The sequence below is a fragment of the Gymnoscopelus braueri genome (genome assembly GCF_963280865.1).
Source record: "Gymnoscopelus braueri genome assembly, chromosome: 10".
Classification (NCBI taxonomy): domain Eukaryota; kingdom Metazoa; phylum Chordata; class Actinopteri; order Myctophiformes; family Myctophidae; genus Gymnoscopelus; species Gymnoscopelus braueri.
In genome coordinates this window covers 46,759,472-46,776,210 of record NC_137611.1, presented here as the reverse complement: position 1 = coordinate 46,776,210, position 16,739 = coordinate 46,759,472, and the positions used below count along the sequence as shown (strand labels likewise).

General features: G+C 39.6%; 1 protein-coding gene across 1 annotated transcript; it reads right to left on the bottom strand.

The window, feature by feature from the left end:
• Positions 1 to 6,020: 6,020 nt before the first annotated feature.
• Positions 6,021 to 10,179, bottom strand: LOC308093118 (toll-like receptor 13). The gene is made up of 3 exons (XM_080439340.1): positions 9,364 to 10,179; positions 8,473 to 8,590; positions 6,021 to 6,636 (listed from the first exon to the last, which is right to left on the bottom strand). Exons 1-3 carry the CDS (start codon positions 10,058 to 10,060, stop codon positions 6,420 to 6,422), a joined length of 1,032 nt encoding a protein of 343 aa, XP_080295466.1. The 5' UTR covers positions 10,061 to 10,179; the 3' UTR covers positions 6,021 to 6,419.
• Positions 10,180 to 16,739: the final 6,560 nt, after the last annotated feature.

The window sequence follows — 16,739 nt, the reverse complement described above, 5'->3', positions numbered from 1 at the left end:
CATCATCATCTTTATTATTATTTATTTGTATATATTTATTATTGTATTGTTACACCCGGGAACGGTGCCTTACAAATGGCATGTGGTCAACGTGTCATGCTAAGCTAAGCTAAAAGAAACAAAACCTAAAAAGTTGTTTTTAACCTAATCATTGCCTTAACCCAAGGTCAAACCTACGTACAGGAGACACATAGTTGTAACTGTATTATTATTATTATTATTATTATTATTATTATTATTATTATTATTATTGTTATTATCACATTTTACAATTAGTAATTTAGCAGATGCTCTTATCCAGAGAGACTTACTGTACAAGTGAGAGATGGAATAAGCAGAGAAAGAATGAACTCTGTGGGGCGGCGTGGCACGAGAAATCAGCCTAATCGTTCAATTTTACGAAGTAAGCGCCAAATTTGGCAGAAGTGTTGATTGACATATTGGAAACAAAACTGGGATATTGGGCATTTTTCAAAATGGCCACCAGCGGTTGATAAAATCCTCCTAGTTGTTGTCCTAGTAGGCTGAAATGTTGCGTGATGTATGTGAGTATGAAGGTGTGTGGGTGTGTTCATGCTAATTGCTTAAAAGGGGGCGTTGCAATGGGAGTGGCCTAGATAGCAGCAATATTTTGGGAGAATTGTTCAAATAGTGATACAAGTTGGAAATTTGGTACAAATAATCTTTGGAGATCACACTTCGATTTAGAAAACCGGGCCACTCCTATATCAAAGATGGCAGCCTTTTTTTTTCAAGATGGCCGCCAACATTATACTGTTTTTGCATTTCTGCATATCTTTTAATTATTTGAGGTCAATCACCAAATAGCACTCCCATAGTATGTTACCACTTATAACCATCTAAATTAAAACATTTCAAAAACACGCCATACAACTGTGCTCACAGTCAAACTCAAGGACGATGACTTCTGAACATATCATTTTTTCCCTTCTAGTTCTGTGTCTTACTCGGTGACTCCAGCCACCTGCATGTCATCTCTCACCACATCCTTAAACCTCCACTTTGGCATTTGGCCTTTCGTCAATGCCACCGTTTCCAAGCCGTACAGCATCATGGGTCATGGCTGGTCCCCCTACCGTCCTATACAGTACATCTTCCCTCTCACTGGTATCCTTCTGTTACAAATAACTCCTGAATAAAGAAAAACATCACATGGATGCACCTGGGATGTATCATCAGTTTTGTAGCCTGGGGTCGATGGGTGTTTCGGGTCTCGCAACATACATCCTCGCCGAGGTGACACGGCTGGGGTTGATCAAGCCCCCGACTTACATCCCAGTAGCTACCCACGGTCAGTCCTCTTAGGGCAAGACGGGGCCTCTCAGTCCGCTTATCCGGGACTACTCTGCCAGGACTGGGGGAGAGCGGAGGCTCTGGCACGTGGAGGGACTAGGCTCTGTCGATGGCCTCCTGGCCGTCTCCTCCTTCGTCTCACCAGGTGCAGGACCTGAGTGTTGCACCAGACTCCCCTGTTCCAAACATTTCAATCTTGGTTGATGGTTTCTTGGGCCGTGGTGGTACTACAGGCTCCACTTGCGGCCTCACCGTGGATTTGTTGGGCTTCTTCCTCACGGAAGACACAGGCTAAGGGCGCTAACCCATATTGCTCCTGGATGCTGTCTACATTCCGGCTGTCAAACGTCTCTCCAGTGGTCACAAACTATTCCTGGTTGTCGCATAGTCTATTCCTATGAGCCACTATAAATAGAATAACACTGACACTTTCCTCCATCCGTTCCCTCAAAGTAGGCCTACTCCTTCCATCTTCTCAACACACTGTCTTCGGTTGCTAGAACATTTCCATCCATCCTTCATCACCTTAACCTCTTGCTCATCCTTCCCATCTCAGTGCCTGTCTAGCCAATCGGTGCGGGTCCTTTTCTCCCTCCTTGGTGTCCAAACTTTCATACAACTACTCATACTATTTTCCTTAACCCTCACAACCTTTTTCTCCGCCTTACCCCTCATCTCTTTGTACTCCTCCCTACTTTCTTCATCTCTCTTGCTGCCTTTCTTATCTCCTCCCTGAGCTCCACAGACCATTGTTCTTTCTTCATCTTCACACCTAACATCAGCTCCCAGTACCTACCACAGGACTCAAGCCATGCTACTCGATTGTTGGCACCTTCACCGTAAATGGTAACTCCTGTTTGAAAATGTTCAAAACATACTATGGGATTGCTTTTTGGTGATTTGGTAATTTACCTCAAAGAATTATAGGCAAAATTATGCAGAAATGCAAAAACAGTCACATTTTGGCAGCCATCTTGAAAAAAGTGGCTGCCATCTTTGATTTATGAGTGGCCCGGTGTCCTAAATCGAAGTGTGATCTCCAAAGATGATTTGTACCAAATTTCTCGCTTGTATCACCATTTGAACAATTCTCCCAAAATATTGCCGTTAACTAGGCCACTCCCATTGCAACGCCCCCTTTTAGGCAATTAGCATGAACACACCCACACACCTTCATACTCACATACATCACGCAACATTTCAGCCTACTAGGACAACAACTAGGAGGATTTTATCAACCGCTGGTGGCCATTTTGAAAAATGGCTGCCACACCCACCAGGGTGAGAATTTGTGATGTCCCAATATCCAGTTTTGTTCAACATATATCTATCAACACAGCCGCCAAATTTGGTGCTTTCATCATAAAATGAACGATTGTTTTGGTGTTGGGCTATGCTGCCCCATAGGCCACTCCCACTGCCACACGCCCTTTTTGGAAGATGGTATGAACAGTTACTCAGCTGTTCATGACCAACCTACCCACAACATTTTGTGAAAATCTGTGCATCTATATCAAAGTTATGCAATTTGTTTGATCGGTCACTTCCATTGCCACACCCCCTTTTAACCAATTGACACGAACACGCACACACAGCTTCACAAACATATACTTGACCTTCATGCAACATTTCAGCTTCCTAAGGTAAAATCTGTAGCTGCTAGAGGGTGATTTAGGATGGTTTGGTGGCCATTTTGAAAAATGCCTGCCACGCCCACAAGGGTGAGAATTTGTGATGTCCCAATATCCAGTTTTGTTTCCAATATGTCAATCAACACTTCTGCCAAATTTGGCGCTTTCTTCACAAAATTGAACGATTCTCGTGGTACGCCGCCGTACTAAGACAGCAAACAAGGTCAATAGTCACATAAGTATAGAGTGCAGAAAGAACAGTGTATGGTGCCTCAAAGAAACTAGGAATTCATTCTTTTTTTAACAACTAATAATACTATATATAAAACAGAAAAGTCACAAGTCGTTTCCAGGAAGAAGGAATTGAAACATTGAATCCTACCTGAACTCCTAAAACTCAGTGACCATCATCCTTCCAGTGCGTTAATCAGAGGAGAATGAAGGATCATTTGAGAGTTCATCTGTCATGGAAGTCCATTTGACCACAGCTCAGCTGGCATCTCAGATGACTAGTGGAGAGAAGTGCAAAACAAAGCACCGTCCCAATGCAGAAGTACTTCACTTCAATGGGAATAGGATGATAATTACTGTGTACAGTGTAGACAGTAGTAAACAGTGAAAGCAACTTTTGATGGGTTTAAGAGGAAGGACAAGGCACAACAGCTTAGTTACTGTCGCTGTGTACCAGTGTTGGAAAAAGTATTTTTTTTTAACTTAAGTAAAAGTATCAATACTGCAATGTAGAAATACTCTAATGCAGTGGCAGTCATGAAAGAAGTACTCATATCTCTTACTTAACTAGCTGTCATAGCAACATGTAAAATGTATTATTATACAGTAGCTGTGTTTCTTATAATGTTTTCAGCTCAGGACCACTAGTATATTTCTAACAATCCTCGAGGATGACCCCCCCCCATCCCTACAACAATATCTATATAATTAGTATAGTAATATCAGGAATATTGTTTTAAAGTATGAATATTTAACATTAATGATCTGAAAGCCGGATTTATACTTACAGTAGTTGCGCACGGTGTCGTGCACAAAAGAAATAGCAGCACAACACATTGTGAGCTTGTAGTTCTGCCATACTGAAACAGATCACTATAAATATGGAACAAACAAGGAATATTGAAAACAAAGAATTATACTAGTAGATGTAGATGTAGATGTGGATGTATCCAGATTGAACAGCTGTATGACACATTTATCAGCTAAAAAAAATTTATGGATCTTTTATAGAGCAGCTTCCACAGACGAGCACAGAGGTCTGTGTGCTTCTCCTCCCCCACCTGTCAGCTCTGCTGTCTTGGTACGACTGCTGCTTTGAGTCCCCTGGAGCTCTCACTGCTGGACCACAACTCACTTATTAAATGTGATATATTCATAGACCTGCCTTTAAGAACATACATCACAGTGAATATGTAATATTAGGTAATAGTAGGTTTAATATATAGTGTTTTGTTATGATGTAATGATATTAGGTAATAAAAGGTTTAATATAGTGTTTTGTTAGTCCTAACTCCTAAGAGAAGGAGGGATGATGGTGGTATCAGGTGTAGGTTCCTCGGTGGCTGATAGCAGAGCATAGTGAGACCATCAGCTCAGCATTTAATGTGTTCAGTCATGATTGGACACCTGATAAAAAGTGGTCCACTTTATCTTCAAAAAATAATAAATAAAACGGAACCATTTTCAACACTTCCGGTCCACCACAAAGGGCGCTCTGACCTAACCACTTTGTCCTTTGTGTGTCTCTCAAAGATGCACCAGAGCTACACATCCTGTAGACACCAACATTCAGGTGTTAGGCAACACATTTAGGGTCTCTGTAGTCTATTAAAGCAGTGATAGAGTATGGACAACCTGTGGTCTGTTAAATCAGTGATATGCAGTAGAGTATGGACAACCACTAACTACAGCTGCATGAGGCTTTTCTTGTTGTTTGCATCGACATGCAAACCATAATAGATATTATAATTATTATTATAATTTATCTGCTGGACAAATGTACTTTTTTAATTGAGACCTTCACACAGTTCTGTTTTACTTCCTGGGTTCAGATGAATTGAAGGTTTGAAGTGGTTAGTTCCATAGATATATATATAAAGGCTAGATGGCTCAAGGGGGCGTCGCAAGCGTAGCTCAACCGCGGCCATCTTGCGACAGTCATTCATAACATTATGTCTATGGTGCATGTACTTTGAAATAACCATAGCGTGCTCAATTTTCATCCGATTTTCAAACGGTTTGGTTTGTTGTAAACACCAAAGATGTAGTTATGATACTGCATACTTATAATTATAATCATGTTAATTATAATCATGTTTTTTTTTAAAGTAACATTAAGTATGCAGTATCATACAGTAACTACATCTTTGGTGTTTACAACACACCAAACTGTTTGAAAATCGGATAAAAATTGAGCACGCTATGGTTATTTCAAAGTACATGCAGTGTCATGCACCATAGACATGTTATGAATGACTGTTGCAAGATGGCCGCCATGTGGCAACGTCGTACTCCATTGGCCAGCAGCGCGGGTGAGTCATCTAGCCTTTATATATATATCTATGGTTAGTTCTGCCTGTATGAACCCAGAGTATGATGTGTTTTTACTGTCACACTGATGTTCTGCTACAGTATCTGTAACTAACTCTCCACCCCAAATTCTAACAAAAGTTAATAACCTAAATAATAAATGAAACTTGTTGACCACATGAACACAAATAGCTACAGTACAATGCAGTCTTATCGGATGAAGATGCAACGTGGATGACAATACTCTATGTATACTTTGATAACAATCAATTAATTCAACAATTCAAATTCAGTCAATGTATTATATCATTACATTATAAAATGAGCAAATCAATAGAAATCATGGGTCACAGACAGTACTCAAATGCTTTTCAAACATGTATTAGAAGTTATGAAAACAAATCCATCTTAGCAAAGACACTAATTGCCAAAGAAATACGTACAAACAAAATTTGTATATAAAGGAGCAACATGATCAGTAAAATGTATGTAAATGAGTATAATGCAAATAATAAATGCTTTAAATGAGCAAATAATACCATTAATTAAGCTAGATTATATATCATGTATGCATATATCAAAGCTGATTAATATGTGCAATGAAGAAAGACATGTAAATGTAAAGATGGGGAGAATAGAGCCTCAGTGAGAGGTTGTATAAAGTGAAATAAAAACATAATTTCCAATTTCAAATAATAAAAAGTAAAGAAAAAACAAAAATACAATAAGAGGAGAGTCTTAAGAGGCGCTTTAAATGTTCATATTGAATAACAAAAACAAGCAAGTAAAAGGTAACACTAGCACTGTTTGTTAATGTTAACAGCAAACAATGAAACAAACGCTCCCCCATCCCTGACAGGACGATTTTCTCCTTCAAAATCAATTAAAATCCCCCTCCAGATTCCCCGTAACATAATTACATGAAATATCAGATTATTCATTCAAACCCAGGTCAGTGTGAGGTGTGTCCAGAGCTCTGCGTAGGTTCTGCCAGAACAGTCCAGGGTGCTGTCCAGCCTGGGACCAGCTCAGGTAGGTGTGTCTCTTCACCAGCCTCCTCATGTGATAGTAGGGAGACAACTGGTGGGCTGGAATGTCCTCCAGAAACACCAGGATCAATACGTCCTTCTGTTCATCAAACAGACGGTAGCTGCACACAGGAGACCAGAGGACATTTACACTCAGTCAACTTTCATTTACATTAAGTAACACTTTATTTACATCAAGTAACACTTTATTTACATTAAGTAGCCTAACACTTTATTTACATTAAGTAACACTTTATTTACACTGAGACAAACTACTAGTTGCATTAAAAACATTTGTTTTCTGCTTTTCAGCAGTTTTCTACTGCTTGCATTTAGAAAAAAAAAATCTGTAAATAATGCTTTATTTACAGTAAATAAAGTTATAGTGTGACACTGCCACATACATGTCTGAAAGGGTATATTTCCTGCCCATCTATTGGTATTGAATGACTCATAACATACTTGGTGATAACAAAGGGAATATATTGGTTAAAAAGATGGTTGAATATTTAACACCTAAATGTAATATTTTGTTTTGTTTTGATGAAAACATCCATTCATTCTCTGTTGTCAGGGTTCATTTCATAGGGGGCGCTGTGAGAAAAGTGGTAGTGAAGTGATAGCTGGTAGAACCATAGAACAGTTCCAGGAAGTAAGGCTGTGGGGGTTCCATTTTGGGAAGTAAAGAGTGTTTGTTGTGGTTTGACAAAGAGTCTCTTTAAACTAAAGCCTACACTGTAATCCACATCAGAACTTTAAACCATTGAATATTGTAGTTGATAAACTTTAAGACCTGAATAAGGGAAGCTTGGTCCAAATGAAGAGGATATTCTGATGGTGGGTATCATCAACAAACACATTCACACAAACAGAAAACACACATTCAGTGAATGTTCAATTCCTCTGTAATGCAAGGCACCAAATCACAAACAATGTGACAAAACATCCTGGATTGTAGGGAGACATAATCATTGTGATGGAGCCTCTACCCTCCTCCAGCTCTGATACCACTGTGATCCACCACAGTGTTTTGTATTTGATTACAGCACCCTTATCTTTTGTTCTTCTTTACATTGTTCTACATCCACAGCAGTTCATTAAAGCAATAAGCCACAAGAGGCTGTGGTTTACCCTGGAAATTAGAAGTGAGGCCCGTCACGGAGCAGAGTGCTTCAGACCCTCTTATAGCTGTTCTAACGTCACAGTAAACCACAGCCTTTCAGACCCTCTTATAGCTGTTCTAACATCACAGTAAACCACAGCCTTTTCATAGACATATCCCAATTAAAGGATTTAAAGGTAGGGTAAGTGATTTACTTTGGTTAAAATAAGTGTTAAATAGCTCTATATTCTAATAGTACTCATTGCTATAGAGTGTTTGTTCAGTAAAAGGAGTCACCCATGTCTCTCCAGCTCTTTATTAAACAGAAAATGGATTTTCATTGCTCTCTCCTGATTGGCTTAAATTGTGTCACCTACCTGAAAATGTACTATATTCTGTTTACTAAAGAGCTGGAGAGACCCCTGTGACCGAAAAACGCTCAGGTAGCAGAATAAAATACCTTTTTAACAAAAAAAATGTTTTACCAAAAAGTATCACTTGCCCTACCTTTAACTGTTTAACAGTTTTAAATACTTTAAGTATCCGCCAGTTTCCAATGGTGGAAGGTGTCGGGAGAAGGTAGGGGGACGGGATGAAGCTTTTGATTGGTTTCTGCCATTCTTTTTTGACAAATTACTATTCTATTATTATCATCATCATCATTATTGTTATTATTATTATTGAATACTGGTTATCATCTTCCTATGCCATTAAAAAAAATGAAATAAAAAAAGTTAAAAGAAAGTACATTTTGCATAATGCACACATTGTGCTTTCTCTTTCATGTGTGTAAATGTGTTCCTCTTTTTTTTTTCATGCATTTTACAGTGAAACATCAGAGAAAGTTTGCCCCCACCTGGCCATCTGGATCTCTCTAGAGCACCATTCACTCTCCAGGTAATGATGGCTGATCACACAGATGGTCTTTCTGCTGCCGTAGATGGCATCTGTAATGTTCTCTATGATGGGTTTACCTGGAAACAAAACATACAAACATTATTCAAACCACATTAAAGGGCAAGACCACTTTTGTAGAGGTTTGGGATTTGTAGTTACCTTGCCATGGTGTAACTCCAAAGGTGGACCAGAAATTGCTCCATTGATTAGAAATGTATCATTAAAATATGCTCCTCATTGACTTACATTGTACGGTAAAACAGCTCTCAAAGTCACTCTTTTAGCACGTAAACAAACGCAAACTGTTTTTTTTTTTTATAAAAATGTTAACTTCCCGTTGATTTTGCTATTTTTATTAAGAACAAAACCCGGACTGGATTGGCGGATCCGGATCCTCAAATAGTAAAATCAGCAGGAAGTTGAAATGTTTATTAAAAAAATAAACAGTACCGGGTTTTGTGATGTTCTATATTGTCTGAATCAGCTTTGTTTGTATTCGTTTACGTGCTAAAATAGCCGCTTTAACCTACAATGTAAGTCAATGAGGAGCATATTTTGAATTATCAAGTTCTAAACAATGGAACAATTATTTTTGATTTCTTGTCCACCTTTAGAGTTACATCATGGCAAGGTAACTACACAACCCAAACCTCTACCAAAGTGGTCTTGTCCTTTAAAACGATTTCACTTCTTGCGAGACAGATGGATATTATTAGCCTACATACTGCAATGATAATGCCAAAGACAACACAGTTTTTCAGACAGGGACGGGGGGGGACGGGGGGTTCCTACAGATAGCTTTAGATAAATACAGTAGGCCTATTACTTAGAGACAGAGAGAGGTTTGTACCTGGTAGGAAGTCTCGGTGGTGCAGACAGAGTCTCCAGCCCTGCTCTCCCTCCAGCACTGGAAGCATTTCTCTGCAAACCCAGAGCTCATCGTGAACGTTGTAGGAGATGAAGGCATCGTAGCGCTGAGGAGACCCCCTCTTTCTTTCCTTGGCATCATGAAGGAAGGCCAGGAAGAGGTAGTAGCCATAGAGAAGATGTGACCTCAGGAAGTGGTAGGTGAAGGATATGAGCAGAGTTAGCACAATCACACAAGTGGAGGAAATGTAGCAGATGAAGCTAGAGTCCACCCAACAGGAATGAATGTCAAAGTCCAGAAACCTGGTTCCCTTTTTAGCCAGAGGATAGGCACAAGTGTAGCGGTGAGCGTCAACTACCAGTGTTTGGTTGTTGTTCTGCATCCACTGCAGAAAGTCAGCATTAGAGCAATCACAAAATAAAGGGTTGTCATTAATTTTTATATCTGTGAGAGCAGGGAGAAAACTGAACACAGAGACATTGATCACTGTCAACTCATTCTGGCTCAGGTCCAGCCAGGAGAGTCTAGTCAGATTGGCTTGTGCCAGGAAATCCAGGGACGTCAGAGTACAGTTTATTAAGGAAAGAGTCTTCAGCTGTGGTACATATTTAAATGAGTCTGGGTATACTGCTACGCCATAGAGATCCAAATGTTCCAAATGTTTCATATCTGAGAGCATGTCCCATGTTTTTTTATCATAGTTTTTTTGATGGCATTGTATTGTTATGCTCTTCAGGCTGTTCAGTAAGGTGGTATTATAGTTTTGCCTTTGTAACTCATGGGGAGGTGAAGATTTAATTTTGAAGAGTTTGATATTGAAATTCAGACTTAGTGTTTCAAGTTCATCGAGTCTTTCCAAATAGTTGTTAATACGTGAACTCCACACATCATGGAATTCTATGTCTAAGTGCTTGAGCGATTTCAGACTGATTTCCCCTTCACTGATCCATTGGATGTCATTGTTATTTAAAACCAATAATTCTAGTTTCTGTAGGCCAGTCTTGAATGTGTCCCCATACGTCTGAATTAAATTGTGATTCAGAGTTAGAACCTTTAACTCATTAAGATGTTGAAAAACACACGGTTTGAGTTTATGTATTTTGTTGTTATCTAGATGAAGGTGTGTGAGTCTGGTTAAATTTAAGAAGTCTGACTCAGGTTGTAACTCAGGTCGAGGATTTGAAGCATGGAGATATTCTTAACATCGTCTGGAACTTTAGAAAGGTAGTTATGGTCTAGGTTCAGGTGACTCAATTGTTTCATTTGTTTTATTGAATCCTTAGACAGTTTAGTCAGGTGATTATATGATATATCCAGGTTAGTAAGCTGAGTACAAGGTGACAGTGTTTTACTAAGGCTTTCATTGACGTTCCCATGCACACTGAGTCTCCTCATTTTGGGTATTTTGCAGATAATATTGAAGAGATCTCCCCACGCAGTGTACCCCAGCCGTAGGTACTCGAGTGAATCAAGGCTCTGTAGAACCTTTCTGAGGGTGTTATAAGACATAATATCACCAATCAAATATAATATAGTTATATTCCTTAGAAAATACTTGTCTGGTATGTCCCACTCCCATCCATCATTATTACAACAGTATGACAGGTCGATTGTCTTAAGATGTGGAAATACAGCTGTTGTGATGCTAAACTTTTTTATGGACTTTGACTTCACTCTCAACTCCCTGAGCTCAGAGGACATGTTTAATGGCAGATCTTTTGACTGAAAAGACTCTGCATAAATTGTGAGGTTCAGCACCTGTAAGCTTGGTAGTTGTAAGACGGTGATGATATCTGTCATTTGAGTGCACTTAAGACGTAGTGCCTGTAAGCTGGTGAGTGACTGGAAGGCAGCAGGGTTGATGAATTTGATATTACTAAAATCCATGCTCAGTATCAAGAGGTTAGACAGTCCCTGAAACATATTGTCTGTCAATGTTGTTAGATTGTTATAGTCCATGAAGAGCTCTTTAAGTTGCACCAAAGGGACAAAAGCCCCGTCATCTACATGAGTTATTAAATTACCGCTCAGATCCAAATCTGAGAGATTTGACAGATGGTAAAAATCTGTCCTGTGTATCTTTTGGATGTTATTGCCCGCTAGTCTTAATGATATAACGTCTCTGGGAATGTCGTCTGGTACGCTAACAAGACCACAAAAATAACAATCCACTGAAACACCAGCAGTGACATTGTCAGAGTAAAGAATAGTGCAGTCTTTCAGGAAGTAAGCCAGTATAGGATTAAGATAAAGCGTGAACAATAGAAATAAGAAGAAGAAACAATGCCAGCTTCCTGTCTGTAGCATCATGGCTGTCTTCAGGGTCAACTTTCAGGTTCTTTTGGTAGAGTAATTCTGCTGTGGACACTGGTTGGTGACAACACTGTTCAGCATTGATGATCTAAAGAGGATACAACAGTAACAGTTACAATACAAATGTAACCTTTTATTTGATCTTTAACTCTATAGATCACTCTGTATTCCGCAATCAAAGAAACTATAACAATAACTTAGAAAATATCTAAAAATATATTATCCCGTCAGATTGAAACTTTAAAATGAAGCTGTACACTAAAAGACTCTCGAAAAGTTATGTATGCGACTGCAGGAGACCAAACTAAATAAGTCACTGAGAGGCGATGAGATTGTATATTGTCTGACTCTGACACACTCTGCTTAACAAAAGGACTCGCTGGGTTCAAACAATGTGTTTTAAGGGGTTTCCTTAAAGCAACATAAAAAACTTAGTGAAAGGGTGCTCAAACTTATAGCAACATAATCACATCGATCAAAATAAAGCAAAACAAATAGTGAATAAAGCAGTCAACAAAAAATACGGCTTCCAACACCCTCTCTCTCTCTGTTCTCAGCGGGTGAACAGGTGATGCTTTTGAGGTAACCATGTGATCGCCCCTATTCCCTTCACTCAATCATCCACGTACCCCAATGATTAAAGGGGATACACCATGAATTTCGTTATTTTTTTAAAGTCTTTTACTATTTTTTTGGGTCCCCAGTGTCTCTTGTACCCCCAAAAAATATTTTTTTTTAACATTCAGTCATTGTCTCCGCCAGGCCAAAAGGCATGGCGAGAGAGTATGTTTTACCCCCTGTCCGTCCGTCCGTGTGTCCGTCCGTCCGTCCGTCTGTGACCAGCTAATCTCCGCCCCCGTTGCCTTGATCGCAGTGAAACTGAGCACACACACTCCCTGGATGCCAATTCCGAAGTTCTGCCCACATTTTTCACATGGGCCTTTTATAGCGCCACCAGGTGGCCAATTTGTGCAAAACATATTTTTTGACAGCACTCTTACAGATTTTGTCCAAAAATCCCGCAAATCGGTACACAGTATCTCTATAGTCATTAAACGATACAGGTCTTTCAGATTTTTTGCCTGATTGGCTAAAAATGGCTTCCGAAGTTTGCAGGAGTACTCCGTTTTGAAGAAAATGCCTCAAATCATGAACACAGCATGCAATTTCCGTGAATTTTTTCACGCACATTTCCACTATGCCGAGGAAGAAATGGCACTTGAAAATGTTCAAATTAGCCTCATGGTGGCACTATAACAGGCGGATTCATGTTTGTACCTATAACTGCACTGATCTGTGTAAAACTTTGTATGCGCACTCCCTAGAGGTCAAGGAAAAACCTTTGCCCTGCATTTTTCACATCTGCCTTTTATAGCGCCACCAGGAGGCCGACTTACGTAAAACATTTTTTTTTATATTACTCCTTCCAATTTTATCCAAATGTCACGCAAATTAGTACACATGATCTCCATAGTCATGTGATCAAGACGGATGTGTTTGACTTTTCATATTCCATTCTCATTGGCTAAGATTGACATCGAAAGTTTGCAGTAGTGGCTTGTTTTGAACAAAACTCCGCAAATCATGAATGCACCGTCCAAACTTTGCACGCACCTTCACACTATGTTGAGGAACAAATGCCACCCTTTTAAAATTGCCCTGTTATAGCGCCACCAGCAGGTCTAATTTAGCAAAACATTTTTTTTTGCACAAAATGCCTCAAGCCATGAATGCAGTGTCCGATTGCCGTGCAAGGCCTAATAAGAAATGGCACCCTTTTCACATTGGCCTATTATAGCGCCACCAGGAGGCCACAATAACCTACCTGACCTGGCGGAGACCTGTGCTCCGAGGAGCACTTTTTCTAGTTCATTCTCATTTCATGGATTTCCTGAATGGGCGTGTCTGAACAGGCCATCTCAGAATGGCAAGGATGCTGATGTAAGCAGCATTTCATAGCCTCGCCCCCTCATTTTCAGTCTCCACCTCTCAGTCTCCACCCCTTTCCTCTTTTTATTGTTTACAACCAGTCACCATTGTTTTTCAGTCGCTAGGTATTGTTTGCAGTAACATAATGGCTAAATCATCTCAAAACCTTCATCTTTGCTGTTTTTTATTATTATTATCTGTTTTTTTATTCTAATGGGGGCGTGGAAAAGGGATGAGGAGGGCGGGGGGAGGTGATGATTGACAGACAGAATTACTCAGTAGCACCCCTCTGCCCAAAATAGGACGTTTTGGTAGTGCGATCGGCAGAGCGGATAATGGGAATCGAGCTCCCAGCGCTCCAGGAACTGTACAAAAAGCGGTGCGTGGTCAAAGCCAAGCGCATCATCAAGGACAAGCACCACCCAAGTCACAGACTGTTCAACCCCCTACAACGACCGCGACCGGGCAAGGGGCTCTACCGCAGTATCAAGAGTTCCACCACCAGGTTCTGGTGTAGCTTCAATCCGGCTGCTGTCAGAATGCTGAATGGGGCATAAGCCTGAATGAGGCATAGGCCTTGTTCAGCAGCCTGACAACAGGCGGCGCAGACTTTTCTGGCTCTTCCTGAACACACCTGTGGATTATACCAGGGACAATGACTTGGACTTTAGCCCCCCCTCGGACACACCTGTGGACTACACCAGGTACAAATGACTTTTTGTTGCACTCCCTCATGGAGCTACTTGCGGATTATACTAGGGTCAGTCCACTCTAGGTGGACACGCACTGACCTTTTGCACCTTAATCCCTTGTATAACGCACTGACTTTTTTATTGTGCTCCTTTTCCTCTAAGCACCTTAACGTCCATTGTCTATCATGCACAGTATAAGTATAACATGCACAGTATACAATACATTGCTGCTATGCTCAGGCACCTTAGTTTAGTTTTTTTTAGTTTTTTTATTATCTCAAGTAATTTGTAAATATGTAGATAACTTGTCTGGCCTTCTGTTGCTCTCTTGTTTTGATCTCCTTCCCACTTGCCCCCCACCCTCTTCTTCTCCCCCCCCCCTCTTCTTTCTATGGAAACTAACGTTGCGATGGGAACGATGTACAAAAAAGAATTTCACCCACTTTTTTACCTTGTAAACCTGTGATGTGACAATAAAACTGATTCTGATTCTGAACATAACCAAACATAATCATCATAATAACAATAAACCCATTGATTGCAACAAACCAATTCATGGCTCCTAGGTACATCAAAAACTGTATCAACTTTACCATTTAGCTTGTTTATATTCAAGTTAATGTTTCATCCTCATCAAATATATATCCTAATACCAAATCAATGATATACATAATTGCATACTCTTTATACTCTTAATAATTTATTCCTAATCCCTGTGTGTTACTACCTGTTTACTCTTTTTTATTATTATTATTTTTACATTTTACAATGTAGTCATTTAGCAGATGCTCTCATCCAGAGCGACTTACTGTACAAGTGAGAGATGGAATAAGCAGAGAAAGCATGAACTTTAGACAGCAATTAAGGTCAATAGTCACATAAGTATAGAGTGCAGAGAGAACAGTGTAGGGGAGAGTGAGGTAATGTGAGACACTTTTTACATTTTCTCCCCTCTAGGTGAGCTAAAATGATATATCAGTAAAATTTACAAATTTCCCATACATTTGGGATGTTTCCTAAAAATGGAAATTATCAGAATGTATTCAAGACAAAAGGCAGTGAAAATATGATTGTTTTAAAAAAAGTTTTCTGGTGTCTCACTTTACCCCAGGTCTGGGGTAAACCGAGACAAACCAGAAAAATCAATGGGGTAAAGTGAGACACCAGACCACTTTTTTTAAAACAATCATATTTTCACTGCCTTTTGTCTTGAATACATTCTGATAATTTCCATTGTTAGGAAATATCCCAAATGTATGGGAAATGTGTACATTTTACTGATATATCATTTTAGCTCACCTAGAGGGGAGAAAATTTAAAAAGTGTCTCACATTACCCCACTCTCCCCATATGTTCTTGGCATTTTCTACAATGTTTATGACATAAAAAGTAAAACATATGCAATGTAATATTAGATTAAAATATGTTTAAGTACTAAACTTAGACACTTAGGGTAAAGTGAGACAGTGTCCGACTTTACCCCAAGCCATTTGTCTCACTTTACCCCACAGCCACATTTTGGTGAAAAGGACCACTTTTAGCAATTCTGGCTAATCTACAATTAGCATTAATCAATCACATGGATGTATAGGTTTGTAGTTCATCAACATGCATGACATAAGTTTTTCTACCTGAATCAATTTTCTTTGACACAACAGCTGATTATGTTGACAGCCCAAAAAATTACTTTTACATGCAAAAAACATATGTTAGTGAAAAAAACATGCTTACCACAACACAATGAGGTCCTCTCCTCCATGGTAAGTGGGAAATGGGAGGGGCTTCAAAATCTAATGGTCATATGACCACACAGGTGTTGTGGTCAGGTGATAAGGGGGGTGTCTCACTTTACCCTGTGTCTCACATTACCCCACTCTCCCCTATAAAGAAACTAGGAATTGATTCTTTTTTTTGTTTTTACAACTAACAATACTGCAGCCTATATATAAAACAGAAAAGTCACAAGTATAGTTTCCAGGAAGAAGGAATTGAAACATTGAATCCTACCTGAACTCCTAAAACTCAGTGACAATCATCCTTCCAGTGCGTTAATCAGAGGAGAATGAAGGATCAGCTCAGCTGGCACCTCAGATGACAAAGGGTGCGTTCAGAAATGCACACCAGGAGCGCACTCACATGTTAGTTTGTATTGGCCAGTGCGCTCAGTGCTATATATCCCAACACAACCATCAGTGAGAGAAGTGGTAAACAATAAAGCACTGTACCAATGCAGAAGTTCTTCACTTCAATGACGATAGAGGAGAGAAGGGCAAAACAAAGCACCGTGCAAATGCAGAAGTTCTTCACTTCAATGACAATAGGACATAATTACTGTGTACAGTATAAATAACACCTTACCTTCTTCTCCTCTGTGAGGACAGAGAGATGTGCTACATTCCAGTTAACGCTTTCACTACCTATTAC